Source organism: Chiloscyllium plagiosum, unplaced genomic scaffold (genome assembly GCF_037043375.1).
Source record: "Chiloscyllium plagiosum isolate Xiang-an unplaced genomic scaffold, Cpla_swu_hap1 HiC_scaffold_1, whole genome shotgun sequence".
NCBI lineage: Eukaryota > Metazoa > Chordata > Chondrichthyes > Orectolobiformes > Hemiscylliidae > Chiloscyllium > Chiloscyllium plagiosum.
Window position 1 is genome coordinate 20,572,812 of NW_028270139.1, and position 16,522 is coordinate 20,589,333.

Here is a 16,522-nt window from a genome sequence, read left to right on the forward strand (position 1 = left end):
GTTTTAGGGGATTGGGTCTGGATGGGATGCTCTTTGGAGGGTTGGTGCAGACTCGATGGGCTAAATGGCCTCTTTCCACACTGTACGGATTTTCTCATCCTATGATTTTGAGCCCAGTGACCCTTCATCAGACATGTTCTGAAGAAAGATCACTGGACTTGGAGCATTAACTCTGTTTTTCTCTCCACAGATGCTGCTGGACCTGCTGAGTTTCTCCAGCACTTCCTGTTTTTGGTTTCAGATTTCCAGCATCTACAGTTCTTTGTTTATAATCAAATGTTTCATACTCCTTCATGAATTACTTTTTATGACAAAGAAAAATTACAGATGTTGTCAGAGGAGCAGGAAAGCATTGAATAGTTAAATTAAAATAAAATCTGATGGTCAGGTCACTTGTGGGAATGAAGTTGATGCCTTGCAACTTCAGCATGTTGAGTTCTTCAGGTCAGGATTTTCCCATGAACTTCAACACGTTGACATGGGATCAGGTGGCAGTTCCCAGGCCCGCACTTACAGGCAGCAAGACCAATGAAGCAAGTGCCCGAGGTACCATGCTAATTCTAGTTTTAATCTCACCACCCTATCATGGGTGACTCTGCTGTTCCAGGGTCTGCTAGCCCAATCAGAGCACCTGCAGAACTGAAACCTTGGCACTCAAGGAAGTGGGTGCATCTCATGCAGGTAATGCCCTCAACATGAGATAACCTAAGGGCTGGAAAAGTAATAATACGAAGCAGGGAAGAATGCAAAAGGTATTGCGGAATGGAGGGGAAAGCTCTCTGAATGGATCATAGGAGGGGTAGTAATCTTTCTTTCCTCTGAGCCAAATAATACAGCATGGAGTCCCCAGCTCTAATGAATCCCCACCCTACTTTTATTGAGCTAGTAGCCTCCTCCAGTAGCCTGGCAAAGAGGGCATTTGCATTGCTGGCAAAATGCCAGTGAACACAAAAATAAACCCGTTAATTCTTGGGCCATTAGTATTAAATTGGCTTTCTGTCTCTGAAACTGACAGCTGCTGCAAATCCTAGGCTGTTGGTGGGAAACTTCCCAGCAGAAATGCATCGAGCAACTGTCATGATGCTGCTCTCTCCACTATTACCTGCCCACCACCAACCTCCACACCTGTAACCACAGAGTCAAGAAAATTCTGCCCTAATTTCCTGCAATATCCAGTCACACCAAGTACTAGCCAAGAGCATCCAGGCTACTTCTGGGTAGTTGCAAGGTTCTGCTGCTTGTCTATATATTCAAAAAAAAGGTTTCAATCAAATAAGTAGAGCTGTACGACAAAAATTTTAAAATTCAATCTAATAATCATGAATAAAGTGATGACTGATTTTTGCAATCTGCAATAACTGTCCAAGTTGGGAAGTTAAATCATTCAATCGAGTGAAACATGACTAGAGAGAATATATCAATTAATAAATAAGGAGCTAGGTTATGTGAATTGGAATAGAAACTTTTCTCATAACCAAAACAAATGAAGTTTTGTTTAAGTGAGTCAAAATTCTATAGACATTTATACAGCACAACTGCTTTCCATCGATAACTGTTAAAAGCTGCAAGGAAAACAAATTTTACAGCTGTGGTTCTGAGAAACCAAGTTATATAAGCTGGAATTCACCACAAGACAGAATAAAATTCCCCCTATTTTGCAACAAGACGGAGTATACAAGTAAGCCATTGAAATTTGAGAAAAAAAGCTCAAGTTTCCTTTGTAAATCACAAGAAGCAATGCTGTATTTCAGTAACCTGACTTCAGCTTCGAACTGTAAGAGTACTACAGAAAAGTATTTTTAGAATGAAAGTGGTTTGCAATGCTTGCTGCTACACATTACCTTTTGCCACATAGGTATGTGAAACTGATTAGGGTCAGTTTAGTTTAAAGGGTATCTTTCATTGCCATTTGAAGGGAATTAGTCTGGTGAAACAGAGAAGTGTACATAGCTGAGCTTTACAATCTTTAATTCACCCAGTACCTGTATGAGAAACTGATAAAAATTTACAAAATATTGTTCTGAATGAAATCTGATTTTCTTTGTTTCAGTGATACTGAGATAAATAATCAGTTGCATGACAAGTATTGTTATACATTTTATTCTGTCAGCATTGAACAGTATTTGGATTTCAAAGGACTGTTTCCAAGGTCACACAATCATTTAAGTTTTGATTCAATATTTTTCTAATTTTTATTTGCACTACAATTCACATAAAATATTGATTTTTAATACAATAAAAATAATGCACTGGACAACTGTTTCCATATATTACCTATACTTAAGCTGCATTTAGACGATAAAGTATTGGTTGTACTGGGAGCTATTTTTGTTGTGTTGAGAATTAGTAGTTGCAAACTTCATATAATCTGTAGGAGGCATTGGAGGAGGTACCAGACTGCAGCAATTCATCAATCTTTTTACCACAGGCTGATTGCCATTAAGCTTACAAAGAGCTGCTATTGTAAACAGTTTCTATAATCTATAGCTTGCGAAAAGTAACTTTCTACTGTGTATTCAAACCAAATTTTCTATTTTTCAGTTGGAGCCAACAACTAATAACCAAATTATATTAGAGAATGTAAATAACTGAAAACTACAAAGAACACATATTCCATTGTCTAACATTTACTTTGCTGTATTTTACACAACTCAACATACATAATTTGAAATACACCTTGCAGTACGAATTTTATTCACGTGAAATCTATACTAAATCACACTCATACGCTGTGCCATAATATGCAATTCTCGGCATATTTGTTTATGTTTTACTCTTGCAATATTAGAGAAGGCAAATTTTAGGCTTTAAAATATAGTTATAGCATAGCATACAACTACATGTGATTCATCACTGAACACCAAGAGCCAAACATAACTTTTCTTTGATGAGTATGTGATTATTATGGATTAAAGGAAAATACACCACATATCCATTCGTACGCGCTGAAGTGAAAATGACTAACTTAGATCCTATCATATCTAAATAATCAAGTAAGTTACATTGTATATTTAGCTATCCTAAGTTACTGAAAACCCACTACAGTTTGTGGTATGTACCTATTCACAATTGCTCTTGAATTATTGATGAGTATTAAATAAAAAAAATTCAGGTACATAGATTGGAGCTTTAATCTATTTATTGTAATTATTTGGAAATTTGAAATATCTGAAACTCATACAGCTCCTCTAAAATAGATCCTGTGTAAAACAAACATCTTGTGATTACACCAATGAAACTTGGTTACAACTGATAGACGTAAGAGCTCGCCAGAATCAATGCAAAATGTTCATCCAAGAATTTCCAACTGCTTGGTAAGTATCTTCAATAAATTATTCTTTAAGGTACCTCTAATTATGAATTTAGCAAATTCTTAAATAAAAACTTATAAAAATTCAGGCATTGGAAGTTGGAAACAGCTACTCCATAACTAATGGCACTGTGATCCTGGCTGGTGGTAAAATGTTTACAGTTTTTAATTCTTGCCTTTTTTTTTGATTTGTTACAGACAGAAATAAACACCAAAGCATGATCTACACACATGTATTGTGTTAGTGTTCTTTTTTGTATGCTCTGAAAATATTTCAAAACAATTATGAAGGAGTAATTTTATGGATTGCTTGTTTTAAAGCCTTTTAATAGTCTGACCATCATGGGCAATATGCCCAAAATCTCAATGTGTCTTGGCATTGAGCCAGGCTCCCAGCACCAGAACAAATTTGCAAAGATCACCTCTTCCAACCATTGACTGCAGAAGTGATCTTTCTTTTCTTGTTGACACCATGAAGTAAAGTCCAAAACCTTTGCAATGGAAAATGCAATTACTAAAAGACTTTATAACTCATTCAATATTCACTGCAGTGAACCACAGACATGTTGCAATTCTGAGTTTTCAAAATAAACTTCTAGTGTTCTTCTGGTGCTCACTGTATACATTGACTAAAAGCAAAAATAATCTTTCGACTAAGCTCTTGGCATTTAGAAAAAAAGATTAAAGTATATGAGCAGTTCAGAGATTGAGAAGTTTTGGGGCAGATATTCCACATTACTGAATTTAGAAAGAAATGGGATATCTTGAAATGTTCAGTGAAGTAAAAAAAACTGTTTGAAGTGTTAAATAAAATTATTTTCAGTTTGAAGCACTCATGTCAGCATTAACCTCTTCCAGGTTATGTAACTAATACATCATTACCCTATCTTTTAAGAAGAGCACAGCAAAATTTAACAAAATTTGACTCCAAACTACATGATAAGATAGATGAAGATGGGGTAGGTTTTAATGATTATCAAACTGAAGAGAGGTGGGGAGGCTTGTGGGGTGGTGGGAGAATTCCAGGGTCTGATGGGACAGCTGAAGACACAGCTAACAGTGGCAGAGTGATTAACATTGGGTGATTATAAGGAATTGAAGTGGAAGGGTGAATCACAGGGCTCCATCAGAAGGCCTGCTGATCATGGAACTGGATTTTTTGGTGGACTATGAGACTCGAGGTTGGAGCTTGGGTGGGTGGATCAGAAGACAGGAATGGGGTCCAGTCCTAGCGGTTGGAGATTTGAGGACTGGTAACAACAATGTATTGTTCATTCACATTTATATAAGCTAGAAACTTTGCTCAGAGGTCAGTGAGTGATATTACTGGTTAGCTTAGGGCAAACAAATGTTGCAGCCAGGATATGAAATCAGCATCAGAACTTTTATTGGGTTATAAAAAAAAAACATTTTTTTTCAGGCATGGGTAAAGGACCATTCTGGTTTGTCCCAACCCAACATTAATGTGCATACAATCCCTGCTGTCATTTTGGACATTTAGGAGCTAGTCCTTGAATTGGCATTCTGGCAAAAAAAATGGTTTTCCATTCTCAGAGCTTCATTAAAATTTGGTTGCTTATTCAATTATATGTTCAAATTAATTTCAAGAACAATGTCAACTTAAGTGGGTTGGCTGTTCTACAGCTTACTGAAAAAATGCCTGAATTTGGAATGACACCAACCATCAATAACACAAAAAGCATCTAGATCCAAATTTGGACTGATTATAAGCAAGCAACAGTCAGCTAACATGTCACTCCCACAGACATAATGCAGTACTTTATTTTCTTGCAACATTTTAAAATATAGTCACTGTGAGTAGTCTAGATGTGCATTTAAGAAAAATGTTCGTGACATATTAATGGATGCTAATCTAGCAGATTACACACAATGCTAGCGTTTTGAGTATATGCCTGTGTATACTTGAATAAAGTGCAGCATCAGCTTTGCTATTCTGATTCGCATCAAACAACTCTTCCATTGCTATCTGTGAGAAGCAGTCATGAAACTCACATCTACTTCAATCACTAATCTCACATTTCCAATGCTAGTCCCCTTCCCACCAACTAGCAATTTTTTAGCAATAATCCATCATTGTACTAGAATGGTACTTAAGTATCTGAATCTTTCAATAAGATGATAACAAATTATTGCCAGTTGGAAATTTTTAAGCTATTTTGATCAAGATAAAGTGTACTTTGGATACTAAACCCCAAGCTGCCCTTTTCCCTCCCTCATTTGATAAGCAGTCCTATTATGCTATAGGTTAAATAGACAGCTATTTCTTAAGGGTTTTCAGCAAACAACAGTCGAAGCTTAGAGTTTAATGGCTATAATACTCGGCTTTTCATGCAAGGTTAGCAGAAACACAACCTGTAAGCCTGCACACGTTCTCAAAGCTGTTCTTTAATTCATCCATGATGAATTAACATACGATTTGTTCAAGTTCTGAGCACAGACTTTGTTTTCCTGGTAGAATCTTTTTGTCATGATGGACTTTCCCTGAATAAATTTATATAATTTACTGATCAAAAGAGCCGTGCTTTCTTCTTCATGTCATTTCTCTTCCATAGTGCGAGACGGTTAAATTCTTCTATAGTCAAACCAAACACCCGATAGAATTCCTCTGGAGATAAGTGCCGCTAGAAAAGAAATACATATTACTTTCAGTATTTATGCAATAAAAGAGAAAAATATTTATTAACAATTATTAGAACTTACAATCAAAAATGTAGAACATTTTAAATAAAACAATAATTTTGTTCAAAAAGAGTCTGATAAAGATTTAAATAATTTGGCATTAATCTGTGTTACTCTCAGACATTTACAGATCTGCTGTGCGTTTTCCAAAATTCCTACTTTGACAAAAAAACCCAGAGAACTGCAAATGCTGGGAATCAGAAACAATGACTGAAATTGCTGGAATAACTCAGCAGGTCTGGCAGCATCTGCAGAGTTAACATTTTGGGTCCAGTGATTCTTCCTCAGAACGGAGTTTAGCTCAGAAAAGGTTGGTATATATGTTGAAGGTGGAGTGGGGGGGAAGAAGAAAACGATAGATGGGAAACGAAACACAGAGAGAAAAGCAGTTGGGCAGACAAAGGAATGAGCAAAGGTCAGGCTGGTGGGATCAGTAATTGCTAATGAAAACCATTAGTAGCTGACAGTGTATTGTTTGTGGTAGCAGCCCATGTGATAACAAGGTTTGATGTATGGGGAAATGGATTAAGGACATGGGAGAAGTTGCTCAACCCCTAAAATTGTTGAAACTCGATAATGAGTCCAGAAAGCTCTAGGGTTCCCAAGAAGAAAACGAGATGCTATTCTTCCAACTTGTGCTGAGGTTCACTGGAGCAACAGAGCAAGCTTGAGACAGAGATGTTAGCTAGGGACAGTTGTGTATCGAGATGGCTGGCAACAGAAAGCTCTGGGTCATTTTTGTGGACAAAACTTAGGCATTCTGCAAAGTGGTTGCCCAGTCTGTGTCTCCCATGTCCTTACTCCAATCCCCGCAAACCAGGCCTTGTCATTCACACAGGCTGCTACCACAAACAACTCGTTGTCAGCCATTAATGATCCACATTAGCAGCTAAACATCCTCCTATGCTGATATTTACCCATTCCTTTATCTGTCCAACCGTTTTTCCCTCACTGGGCTCCATATCCACCTGTCGTTTACTTCTCCCTCCTTCCTTCACCCCATTTTCAGCATAGATACCAACCTTTTTCTAGTCACAATCAGTTCTGAAGAAGGATTACTGGACCTGAAACATTACCTCTGCTTTCTCTCCTCAGACCTGCTGAGGTTTTTCCAGCAATTTCTGCTTTAATTCTATTTTGATGTTGTGTGATATTTCTTAACTTTTATGTTAAATTTGGAAATAGTGAATGACTATTAGAAGTCATTAATCATAAACCTTTCCTGATTAAAGTTTCTTCTCAGAACTATTGAAGAGAATAATCTCTGTCAATGAACATGAATGCTGTTACTGGAGTCACAATATGTTACTGGAAAAAAAAGAACACTTCTGCCAATATCTGTAACACTTGGGATAATTTTCACCATCATCACTTGGACAAGAATGGCAGGCTGGGTCATTATGGAATCTACCTAATTAAAAAAAAAAATCAGAGGAGATCCATTCCACCAGTTAACTAATCACTGATTGAGATGGCAGCAAATCTACCAAGATGTCTGCAACTTGAAAGCAATGTTACAAATGTACAATCTAATATCATAGGTTTTAAAGAAGAATGTGACTGAAGAACATTTCTGCTTTAAAAGTCTGTACATTGGAAATTAAGTTTTAAAAAGGTCTCTTCAAGATGAAGGGCAACATCAAGCCATGTCTATTACAGTGAACCTACTCAAAGCGTACTGAACTTTGTCTCAGTTTCAAAGAAGGAAAGATTTAGGAATGTTCCAAGCAGTTGGCAACTCATACATTCTTCCTAAGATCATAACAATTCTTCCTGCCTCAGCAGAAAGCAAAGTGGGAGCCATTCAAATTGACAACTAGGTCACGTGAAAAGTTGATTGCCTCAGCTCTTTTTGTAGTCATCACAAAAAGTTTCAGCATTTATTTTCCATCCTCATTGACCCTTGAACTGAGTGACCTGCTGGGTAATTAAGAGTCAACCACAGACCAGGTAAGGATGCCAGATTTCTTTCTTTAAAAGGACATTCATTTACCAGATGGATTTTTATGACATTGGCAGTAATTTCATTGTTGCCTTTAGTCTACCTTTTAATTCTAGATTTCTACTGAATTTAAATTTCACCATCTGCCACAGTGGGATTTAAACCCCTTACATCAAAGCATTAGTTTGGATCTCTGGGTTACTAGTCCAGTGACATTACCACTACGCTACTGCCTCCACTTAAAAACAATACAGGGAGGTAAAAACAATGACTGCAGATGCTGGAAACCAGATTCTGGATTAGTGGTGCTGGAAGAGCACAGCAATTCAGGCAGCATCCGAGGACAGGCTTGTCCTCGGATGCTGCCTGAATTGCTGTGCTCTTCCAGCACCACTAATCCTTAAAAACAATACAGTCTAGCCCAAACTCCAACCGGTCACATAACTGAATAGATGACTCATCAGTCTGGAGCAGACACTTTTGCAAGTTGAAACTGTATAAAACTGAGTATACAGCCATCAGTCAAATCATCATACAGACTACACAGCAGAATTCCAAGCAGTCTGTGATAAAAAAACCTTTAAAGGCGAGTTTTGACTAAGGGAAGAACAAAGGAAAAATATATACTGAGAAACAGATACTGCTCTGTTGAAGATATTTAGGCAGAAAGTGTCAAAACCACAGAACTACTCATACAGCACAGAAACAGACCCTTCAGTCCAACTTGTCCACGCTGAATGGATATTCCAATCTAACCTAGTCCCATTTACCAGTATTTGGCCCATATCCCTCTAAACCCTTCCTATTTATTTTGCCAACTGGCTTTTAAATTGTAATTGCACCCATTTCCATCACTTCCTCTGACAGCTCATTCCACACATGCACCACCCTCTGCATTACAATTAAGTCTCGGGTCATTTTAAAATTTTTTCCCTCACACTTTAAATCTATGCCCTCTCGTTTTGGACTTCCCTACCCTGGAAAGAAAGATCTTGGCTATTCACTCTATCCATGCCCTTCATGATTTTACAAATCTCTATATAGTCCCCCATCTCAGTTTCCAATGTTCCAGGGAAAAAAGCCCCAGCCTATTCAACCCTCCAGTCCAAGCAACATTTTGTAAATCTTTTCTGCACCTTCTCAAGTTTAACAACTTCCTTCCTACAGAAGGGTGACCAGAAGGAATCTTGTTTCCTTCACAAAATCTGTTCTCAGGACATTAATGATTGGACAAAAGAATTTAATGCATTTCTCCAAGTTTGCATATGGCATTTAGCTGGCAGTGTGTGCTGTGAGGAGGATGCTAAGAGGCTGCAGTGTGACTTGGACAGACTGGCAGAGTTGACAAATACAAAATAATGTTAATAAATGTGAGGTTATCCACTTGGTCACAAAAACAGGAAGGCAGATTATTATCTGAATGGTGACAGTTTAAGAAAGGTTGAGGTACAAAGAGTCCTGGATGTCATCATGGAACAGTTGCTGAAGGTTAGCATGCAGGTGCAGCAGGCGCTGAGGAAAGTTAATGGCATGCTCTCCTTCATAGCAAGAGAATTTGAGTACAGAAGTAGTGATGTCTTACTGCGGTATTATGGGGCCTTGGTGAGGCCACACCTTGAGTACTGTGTGCAGTTTTCATCTCTCAGTCTGAGGAAGGACATTCTTGCTATCGAGGGAGTCCAGTGAAGGTTCACCAGACTGATTCCCAGGATGGCAAGACTGCCATATGAAGAAAGACTGGGTTGACTGGGCTCATATTCACTGGAATTTAGAAGGATGAGAGAAGATCTTATAGAAACATACAAAATCCTGATGAGACATCAGGATTAGAACTTCGTGGGAGCAAATGGACAGAAGTCTGAGAAGGTAAGAGATACAAAACCTTACCTCGTGGATTTGGAACTGGAGATGAGCAGGAGCAGATAGAGAGCAGGCTGGGAAGGTATGAGTGTCTGATTCTGAGGGGGAAACCGAAAAGTGACATCACAGGGAGCTGTGATTTGATTGGCTAAATTTGAATCTGTGTTAAACTGAATCTTGCTAATTTATTGGTTACAACTTGTGTATTGGTCACAAATTGCATAAACAGAGATAGAAAAACAGTTACAAATTTAAGAAAAACAAACCAAAACAATTAAATGAAATAAGGAGGGAGGGTCACATGTTGTGCTGTTTCTGCATGATGTGGGAGCTGGTGGACCCCACTGTGGTTCCCAGTGACCATGTCTATAATAAATGTTGGTTGCTGGAAGAACTTCGGCTCAGAGTCAATGAGCTGGAGTCTGATCTTCAAACATTGGGACACATCAGGGAGGAGGAGAGTTACCTGGATGCTGTGTTTCAGCAGACAGTCACACCCCTTAGACTAACTAACTCAAATTCAGCTGGTGGTCAGGGACAGGAGGGTGTGGCTGGGAGTGAGGCAGGTAGAGGGATCCAGGAGGTAGAATTACAGGTACGTCAGCCCCTGGCCTTTTCCAACAGGTTCAAGAGTGTTGTTCCCTGTGTGGCCGGGAATGGGGACTTCAGGGAGGATGAATTGACTCACCGCAGCAGCATCATGGTGCAGGAAGCCATTCAAGTGGGGGTGGGAGGGACAGAAGAGAAATATCAATGTAATTGGGGATAGTATTGTTAGAGGCATAGACACTGTTCTCTGTGACCAGGATCAACAGTCCAGAAGGTTATGTTGCCTGACTGGTACTCTGGTTTGGAATATCTCATCTGGTCTGCAGAGGAACTTGGAGTGGGAGGGCAAGATCCAATGGTCATGGTTCATATGGGTACCAATGACATAGATACCAATGACATCGATAAAACTAGGGCAGAGGTTCTGGTAAGGGAGTATGAACAGCCAGGAGCTAAATTAAAAAGCAGAGCAAAAAGGTAATAATCTCTGAATTACTATCTGAGCCATGAGCTAATTGGCACAGGGTCAATAAGATTAAACAGGTAAAAGTGTAGCTCAAAGATTGGTGTGGGAAAAATGGATTTCAATTCAGGAGACATAGGCACCAGTACCTATGAAGAAAGATCAGTTCGGATGAGATGATCTTTATCTGAACTGCGCTGGGACCACACTCCTAGTGAATCGCTGTACACAGGGCTTTAAACTAAATTGGAGGGGTGCAGATACAGGGGAAATTCGAAAACCTGAATTGAAGGAGGAGGTAAGAGTGCAGAACTCAGGAGAGGTTATTAAAATCTCCAGCAGAGACACAAATAGGACAGAGTGTATGGAAAGGATTAGTAATCAAACTTCAAGCTCACTGGACAAATGAATGACAATGAGAAGAGGACCAGTTAATACATGACTGAAGGTGTTAAATCTGAATGCATGCAGTATAAGGAATAATGTAAATGAGCTTGTGGTGCAGATCGAAGTCGGCAGGTACGATGTAGTGAGCATCATGGAGAGATGGCTGCAAGGAGAGAATGATTGGGAGCTGAATAGTCAAGAATATACTTCCTTTCGAAAAGATAGGCAAGTGGGCAAAGAGGATTAGATTACTTAGTGTGGAAACAGGCCCTTTGGCCCAACAAGTCCGCACTGACCCTCCGAAGAGCAATCTATCCAGACCCATTCCCCTACATTTACCCCTTCACCTAACACTACAGGCAATTTAGCATGGCCAATTTACCTAACCTGCACATCTTTAGACTGTGGGAGGAAACCAGAGCACCCAGAGGAAACCCATGCAGACACAGGGAGAATGTGCAAACTCCACACAGATAATTGCCCGAGGTGGGAATTGAACCTGGGTCTCTGGCACTGTGAGGCCTGCCTCCAAAGGGCAGCAGTGCTAACCACTGTGCCACCATGCCTTATTAGTAAGGACTGAAATTAAATCAATAGTAAGAAAGAATGTAGGGTCACATAGTGTAGAATCTTTGTGATTAGAACTGAGGAACCACAAAGGTGAAAAAACCATAGTTGGAGTTATGCACAGGCCTCCAAACAATAAGCAACTGGGGCGCAAGGTACACCAAGAGCTAGAAAAGACGTGCAGGAAAGGCAAAGTTACAGTGATCACGGGGGATTTAAATATGCAGGTGGACTGGGAAAATCAGGTTGGTAGTGGATTACAAGAAAAGGAATTTGTGGAATGTCTATGAGATGGCATTTTGGAGCAGCTTGTGTTGGAGCCCACTAGGGAACAGGCAATACTGGATTTAGTGTTGTGCAATGAGGCAGACTTGAAAAGGGAGCTTAAGGTGAAGGAACCCTTTGGAGGCAGTGACCATAATATGATTGAATTTACTTTGCAATGTGAGACGGAGAGGGTAGAATCAGACGAAATGGTATTACCGCTGAATAAAGGCAACTCCAGAGGTATGAGGGACAAGCTGGGTAGAATTGACTAGGAGAGGAGCCTAGCAGGAAAGACAGTGGAACAGCAATGGCTGGAGTTTCTGGGAGTAATTAAGGAAACACAACAGAGATTCATCCTGAGGAAAAAGAAGCATGGTACAGGAGGATGAGACAAGGCAGGGATAGCATGAAACCAAAAGAGAAAGCATATAATGTGACGAAGGGCAGTGGGAAACCAGAGGATTGGGATGCTTACAAAGACCAACAGAGGGGAACTAAAAAAGAAATAAGGAGGGAAAAGATTAAATATGAGGGTAAGCTAGCCAGTAACATAAAGGAAGACTGTAAGAGTTTCTTTAAATATATAAAGGGCAAAAGAGAGGCAAAGGTGGACATTGGGCTGCTGGAAAATGACACTGGAGAGATATTAGTGGGGAACAAGGAAATGGTTGAGGAACTGAATAGTTACTTTGTGTCAATCTTTACAGTGGGAGACACAAGTAATATCCCAAACATTCAAGAGAGAGGGGACACAGCAGAGTATGGTTGCCATCACCAAGGAAAAGATGCTAGAAAAACTGAATGGTGGGTAAATCACCCAGACCAGATGGATTACACTCCAGCATTCTAAGGGAGATAGCTGAAGAGATAGGGAGGCATTGGTGGTGATCTTTCAGGAATCACTAGAATCAGGGAGGGTCCCAGAGGACTGGAAAATGACTAATATGACACCCTTCTTTAAAAAGTAAGGCAAAAGACAGAAAATTACAGACCGATTAGCTAGTCAGTCATGGGTAAGATCCTGGAATCCATTGTGAAGGATAAGATTGCTCAATACTTGGAAGTGTACAGCAAAATAGGACAACGTCAGTGTGGTTTCATCAAAGGGTGGTCATGCCTGACAAATCTGCTGGAATTCTTTGAGGAGGTAATGAGCAGGTTAGATCAATGAGAATCAATGGATGTTATCTTCAAGAAGGCCTCTGACAAGGTGGCGCACAGGAGGCTACTGAGTAAGATAAGGGCTCATGGTGTCAGAGGCAATGTGCTTGCATGGATAGAAGCTTGGCTCTCTGACAGAAAGCAAAAAGGTCCATCTCAGGATGGCAGCTGGTGACAAGTGGTATTCTGCAAGGCTCAGTGTTGGGACCACAACTTTCCACTTTATACATTAACAATCTAGATGAAGGAATTGAAGGCATTCTGGCTAAACTTTCAGACGTTAGGTAGAGGGACACCTGTTCTGCACTTGGCCCATATCCCCCTACACCCTTCCTATTCATACACCAATCCAGAAGACTTTTAAATGTTGCAATGGTATCAGTTTCCGCCACTTCATCTGGCAGCTCATTCCATACACGCACCATCCTCTGCGTGAAAAAGTTGCCCCTTAGGTCCCTTTTATATCTTTCCTCTCTTACCCTAAACCTTTGCCCTTATGTTCTGGACTCTCCCACCTCAAGGAGAAGACTTTGTTTATTTACATTATCCATGCCCCTCATGATTTTATAAATCTCTATAAGGTCACAAATTTGGCAATTATACCTTCTGTCAGTTGAATGATGTCATTTCTATAAATGATAAACAATTGAAGTCCCAGCACCAATCCCTGTGGCACATCATTCATTATATTTTGCCAAACCCAAAATGACCCATTTACACCTAACCTCTGCTTCCTGCTAACAAGCAAATCTTCTATCCATGTCAATATGCTATTCTCTACACCAACAAATTTATCTTCTGCAATTACCTTTAATATGCTGCCTTATCAAATGCCTTCTGGAAATCTAAGCATAGTACAACTACATGTTTCCCTTTCAATACAGCACAATTACCTTTATCTCCTCAAAGAGCGACAACAGATTGGTCAAACATGAATTCCCTTTCATAAAACCATGTTGACTCTTCCTGCTTATATGTTATAGTACCCTGATATAACTTCTTTAATAATAATTTCTAACATTTTCTCAATGACAGGTATTAAGTTAACTGGTTTGTACTTTCATGTTGTCTGTCTCTGTTTCAGGGGAAAAAAAATGACGTTTGCTACCTTTCAATTGAATGGGATTCTCCCTGAATCAAGGGAATTCTATAAAATTAAAGCCAATGTATTCATTATCTCACTAGCTACTCTTTTTCAGACCATAGGATGAAGTCCATCAGGACTTAGGCATTTGTCAGCCCGCAAGTCTAACAATTTACTCAATACAACTTCTTTGTTGATTGTACTTTTCCTGAGTTGCTTAAATGCAAATGGAATACTGTCCTTCATTGCGAGAGGGATGGAGTTTAAAAATTCGGAGGTTACGCTTCGGCTAAATACAGTGCTGGTGAGACCACATCTGAAATAGTGTGTACAGTTTTGGTCTCCTTACTTGAGAACAGATGTACTGGCACTGGAGGAGTGCAGATGAGGTTCAGTAAGTTGATTGTTGAGTTGAAAGTGTTGGCTTATGAGAAGAGATAGAGTAGACTGATACTATATTCATTGGAATTTAGGAGATTGAGGGGGGAATCTTATAGAAACATATATGTGGGGTGGCTCAGTGGTTAGCACAGCTGCTTCACAGCACCAGGGACCCGGGTTTGATTCCCACTTTGGGTGACTGTCTGTGTGGAGTTTGCACATTCTCCCTGTGTCTGCGTGGGTTTCCTCCAGATGCTCCGGTCTCCTCCCACAATCCAAAGAAATGTGTGATTTGGAAATGCTGGTCAGGTGAATTGGCCATGCTAAACTGCCCCATAGTTTTAGGTATGTTAGTCAGGGGTAAATGTAGGGTAATGGGTCTGGGTAGGTTACTCTTCAGACGGTCAGTGTGGGCTTATTAGGCCGAGGGGCCTGTTTCCATACTATAGGTAATCTTAAAAAAAAATTATGAAGGGAATAGGTAAGATATGGAATTCCCTGCCCAGTGAAGCAGTTTTTAAGGCCAAGATAGATGGATTTTTGAACAATAAAAGAATTAAGGGCCATAGTGAGTGGGCAGCGAAATGGAGCTGAGTCCACAAAAAGATCAGTCATGATTTTATTGAATGGCAAAGCAGGCTTGATGGGCCAGGTGACCTACTCCTGCTTTTTCTTATGTTCCTCACTGTCTCCTACTTCCTGATTTAGTGCTACTCTGGGATGTTACTTGTATCCTCTATAGTGAAGGCAGATGCAAAATACCTCTTAAATTCACCTGTCATTTCCTTATTTTCCAATAATAATTCTCTGGTCTCACTTTATTTAGGACTAATACTCATTTTGTGAACTCTTTTCTTTAAATTTTTATTGAAACTCTTGTAATCTGATTATTTTTCTTTTGCACTGCATTTTATCTCCTCCTTATTCCGTTTTCAGTCTTTGTCTTTATTCTTTGATTTTTGTTATATTCTGGCCAATTTTAAGACGTGACACCTATCTTTGCAAAACTATAAGTTTTATCTTTTAATTTGATACGACCTTTAACATTGATAGTTAATCACGGACTTTTCGGGTATCCTTTGGAATTTGGTTCACTTGTTTGGAATGTATCTTTTCTATTCTGAATATCCCCTTAAGTATCTGCCAATGAATTTCTACTGATGTATCCCTTAACATAATTTGCCAACTCACCTTAGCTCTGATTTCATGCCATTATAATTGCCTTTATTGGAATCATTTAAAAATTCTTGGATACACTCCTCTCACCCTCAAAACACATGTAAAATTCAATTGTATTACAGTTGCAGTAACCTGGAGAACCTTCACTGTGAGACCATTAATAAATCCTATCTCTTTGTATGATACCAAGTCTAGGAGAGCCTGATTCATGCTGGCTCCAGAATATACCATTCTTAGAAACATTCTTTGAATTCCTCATGTTTGCCAATCTGACTTTTCTAGTCAATACGTAGATTGAAATCCACCAGGATTATCACCATGCATTTCTGACAAATGCTCATTGTCCTTTATCCCTACCCCAGTGGTTACTGCTAGGGGCCTGTATAATACTCCCACAAGTGACCTTTTACCTTTATAATTTTTTCAATTCTTCCTGACTGTTTCCATGTCTTGATTTCCTGAAATTCACACATCCCTCTCTGGTATCATTACTCTCTGCAAATACCATAATTATCTCTCAGAGCTACCCCTCCAAATTTCTTATCATTCCTAAGTGTTTTGTACCCTTCAAGATTCAAATCCCAATTTATGTCACATATTGGGACATTCTTCTTGTATGTATTCTTTTAACTTTATCTATAATTTTTTTGAACTTGGGACCTGCCATTTCTT

General features: G+C 39.4%; 1 protein-coding gene and 1 long non-coding RNA gene across 2 annotated transcripts in view; one reads left to right on the forward strand and one right to left on the reverse strand.

The window, feature by feature from the left end:
* Positions 1 to 3,314, forward strand: part of LOC122555871 (uncharacterized) — a 70,584-nt gene extending 67,270 nt beyond the window's left edge. Inside the window, exon 4 of the long non-coding RNA XR_006313382.2 lies at positions 3,198 to 3,314. This is a non-coding gene — a long non-coding RNA (uncharacterized LOC122555871). The remainder of the gene's footprint in view (positions 1 to 3,197) is intronic.
* Positions 2,612 to 16,522, reverse strand: part of ablim2 (actin binding LIM protein family, member 2) — a 332,680-nt gene continuing 318,769 nt past the window's right edge. Inside the window, exon 20 of the mRNA XM_043698357.2 lies at positions 2,612 to 5,952. Coding sequence (XP_043554292.2) covers positions 5,839 to 5,952 — 114 coding nt within the window. The 3' untranslated portion in view covers positions 2,612 to 5,838. The remainder of the gene's footprint in view (positions 5,953 to 16,522) is intronic.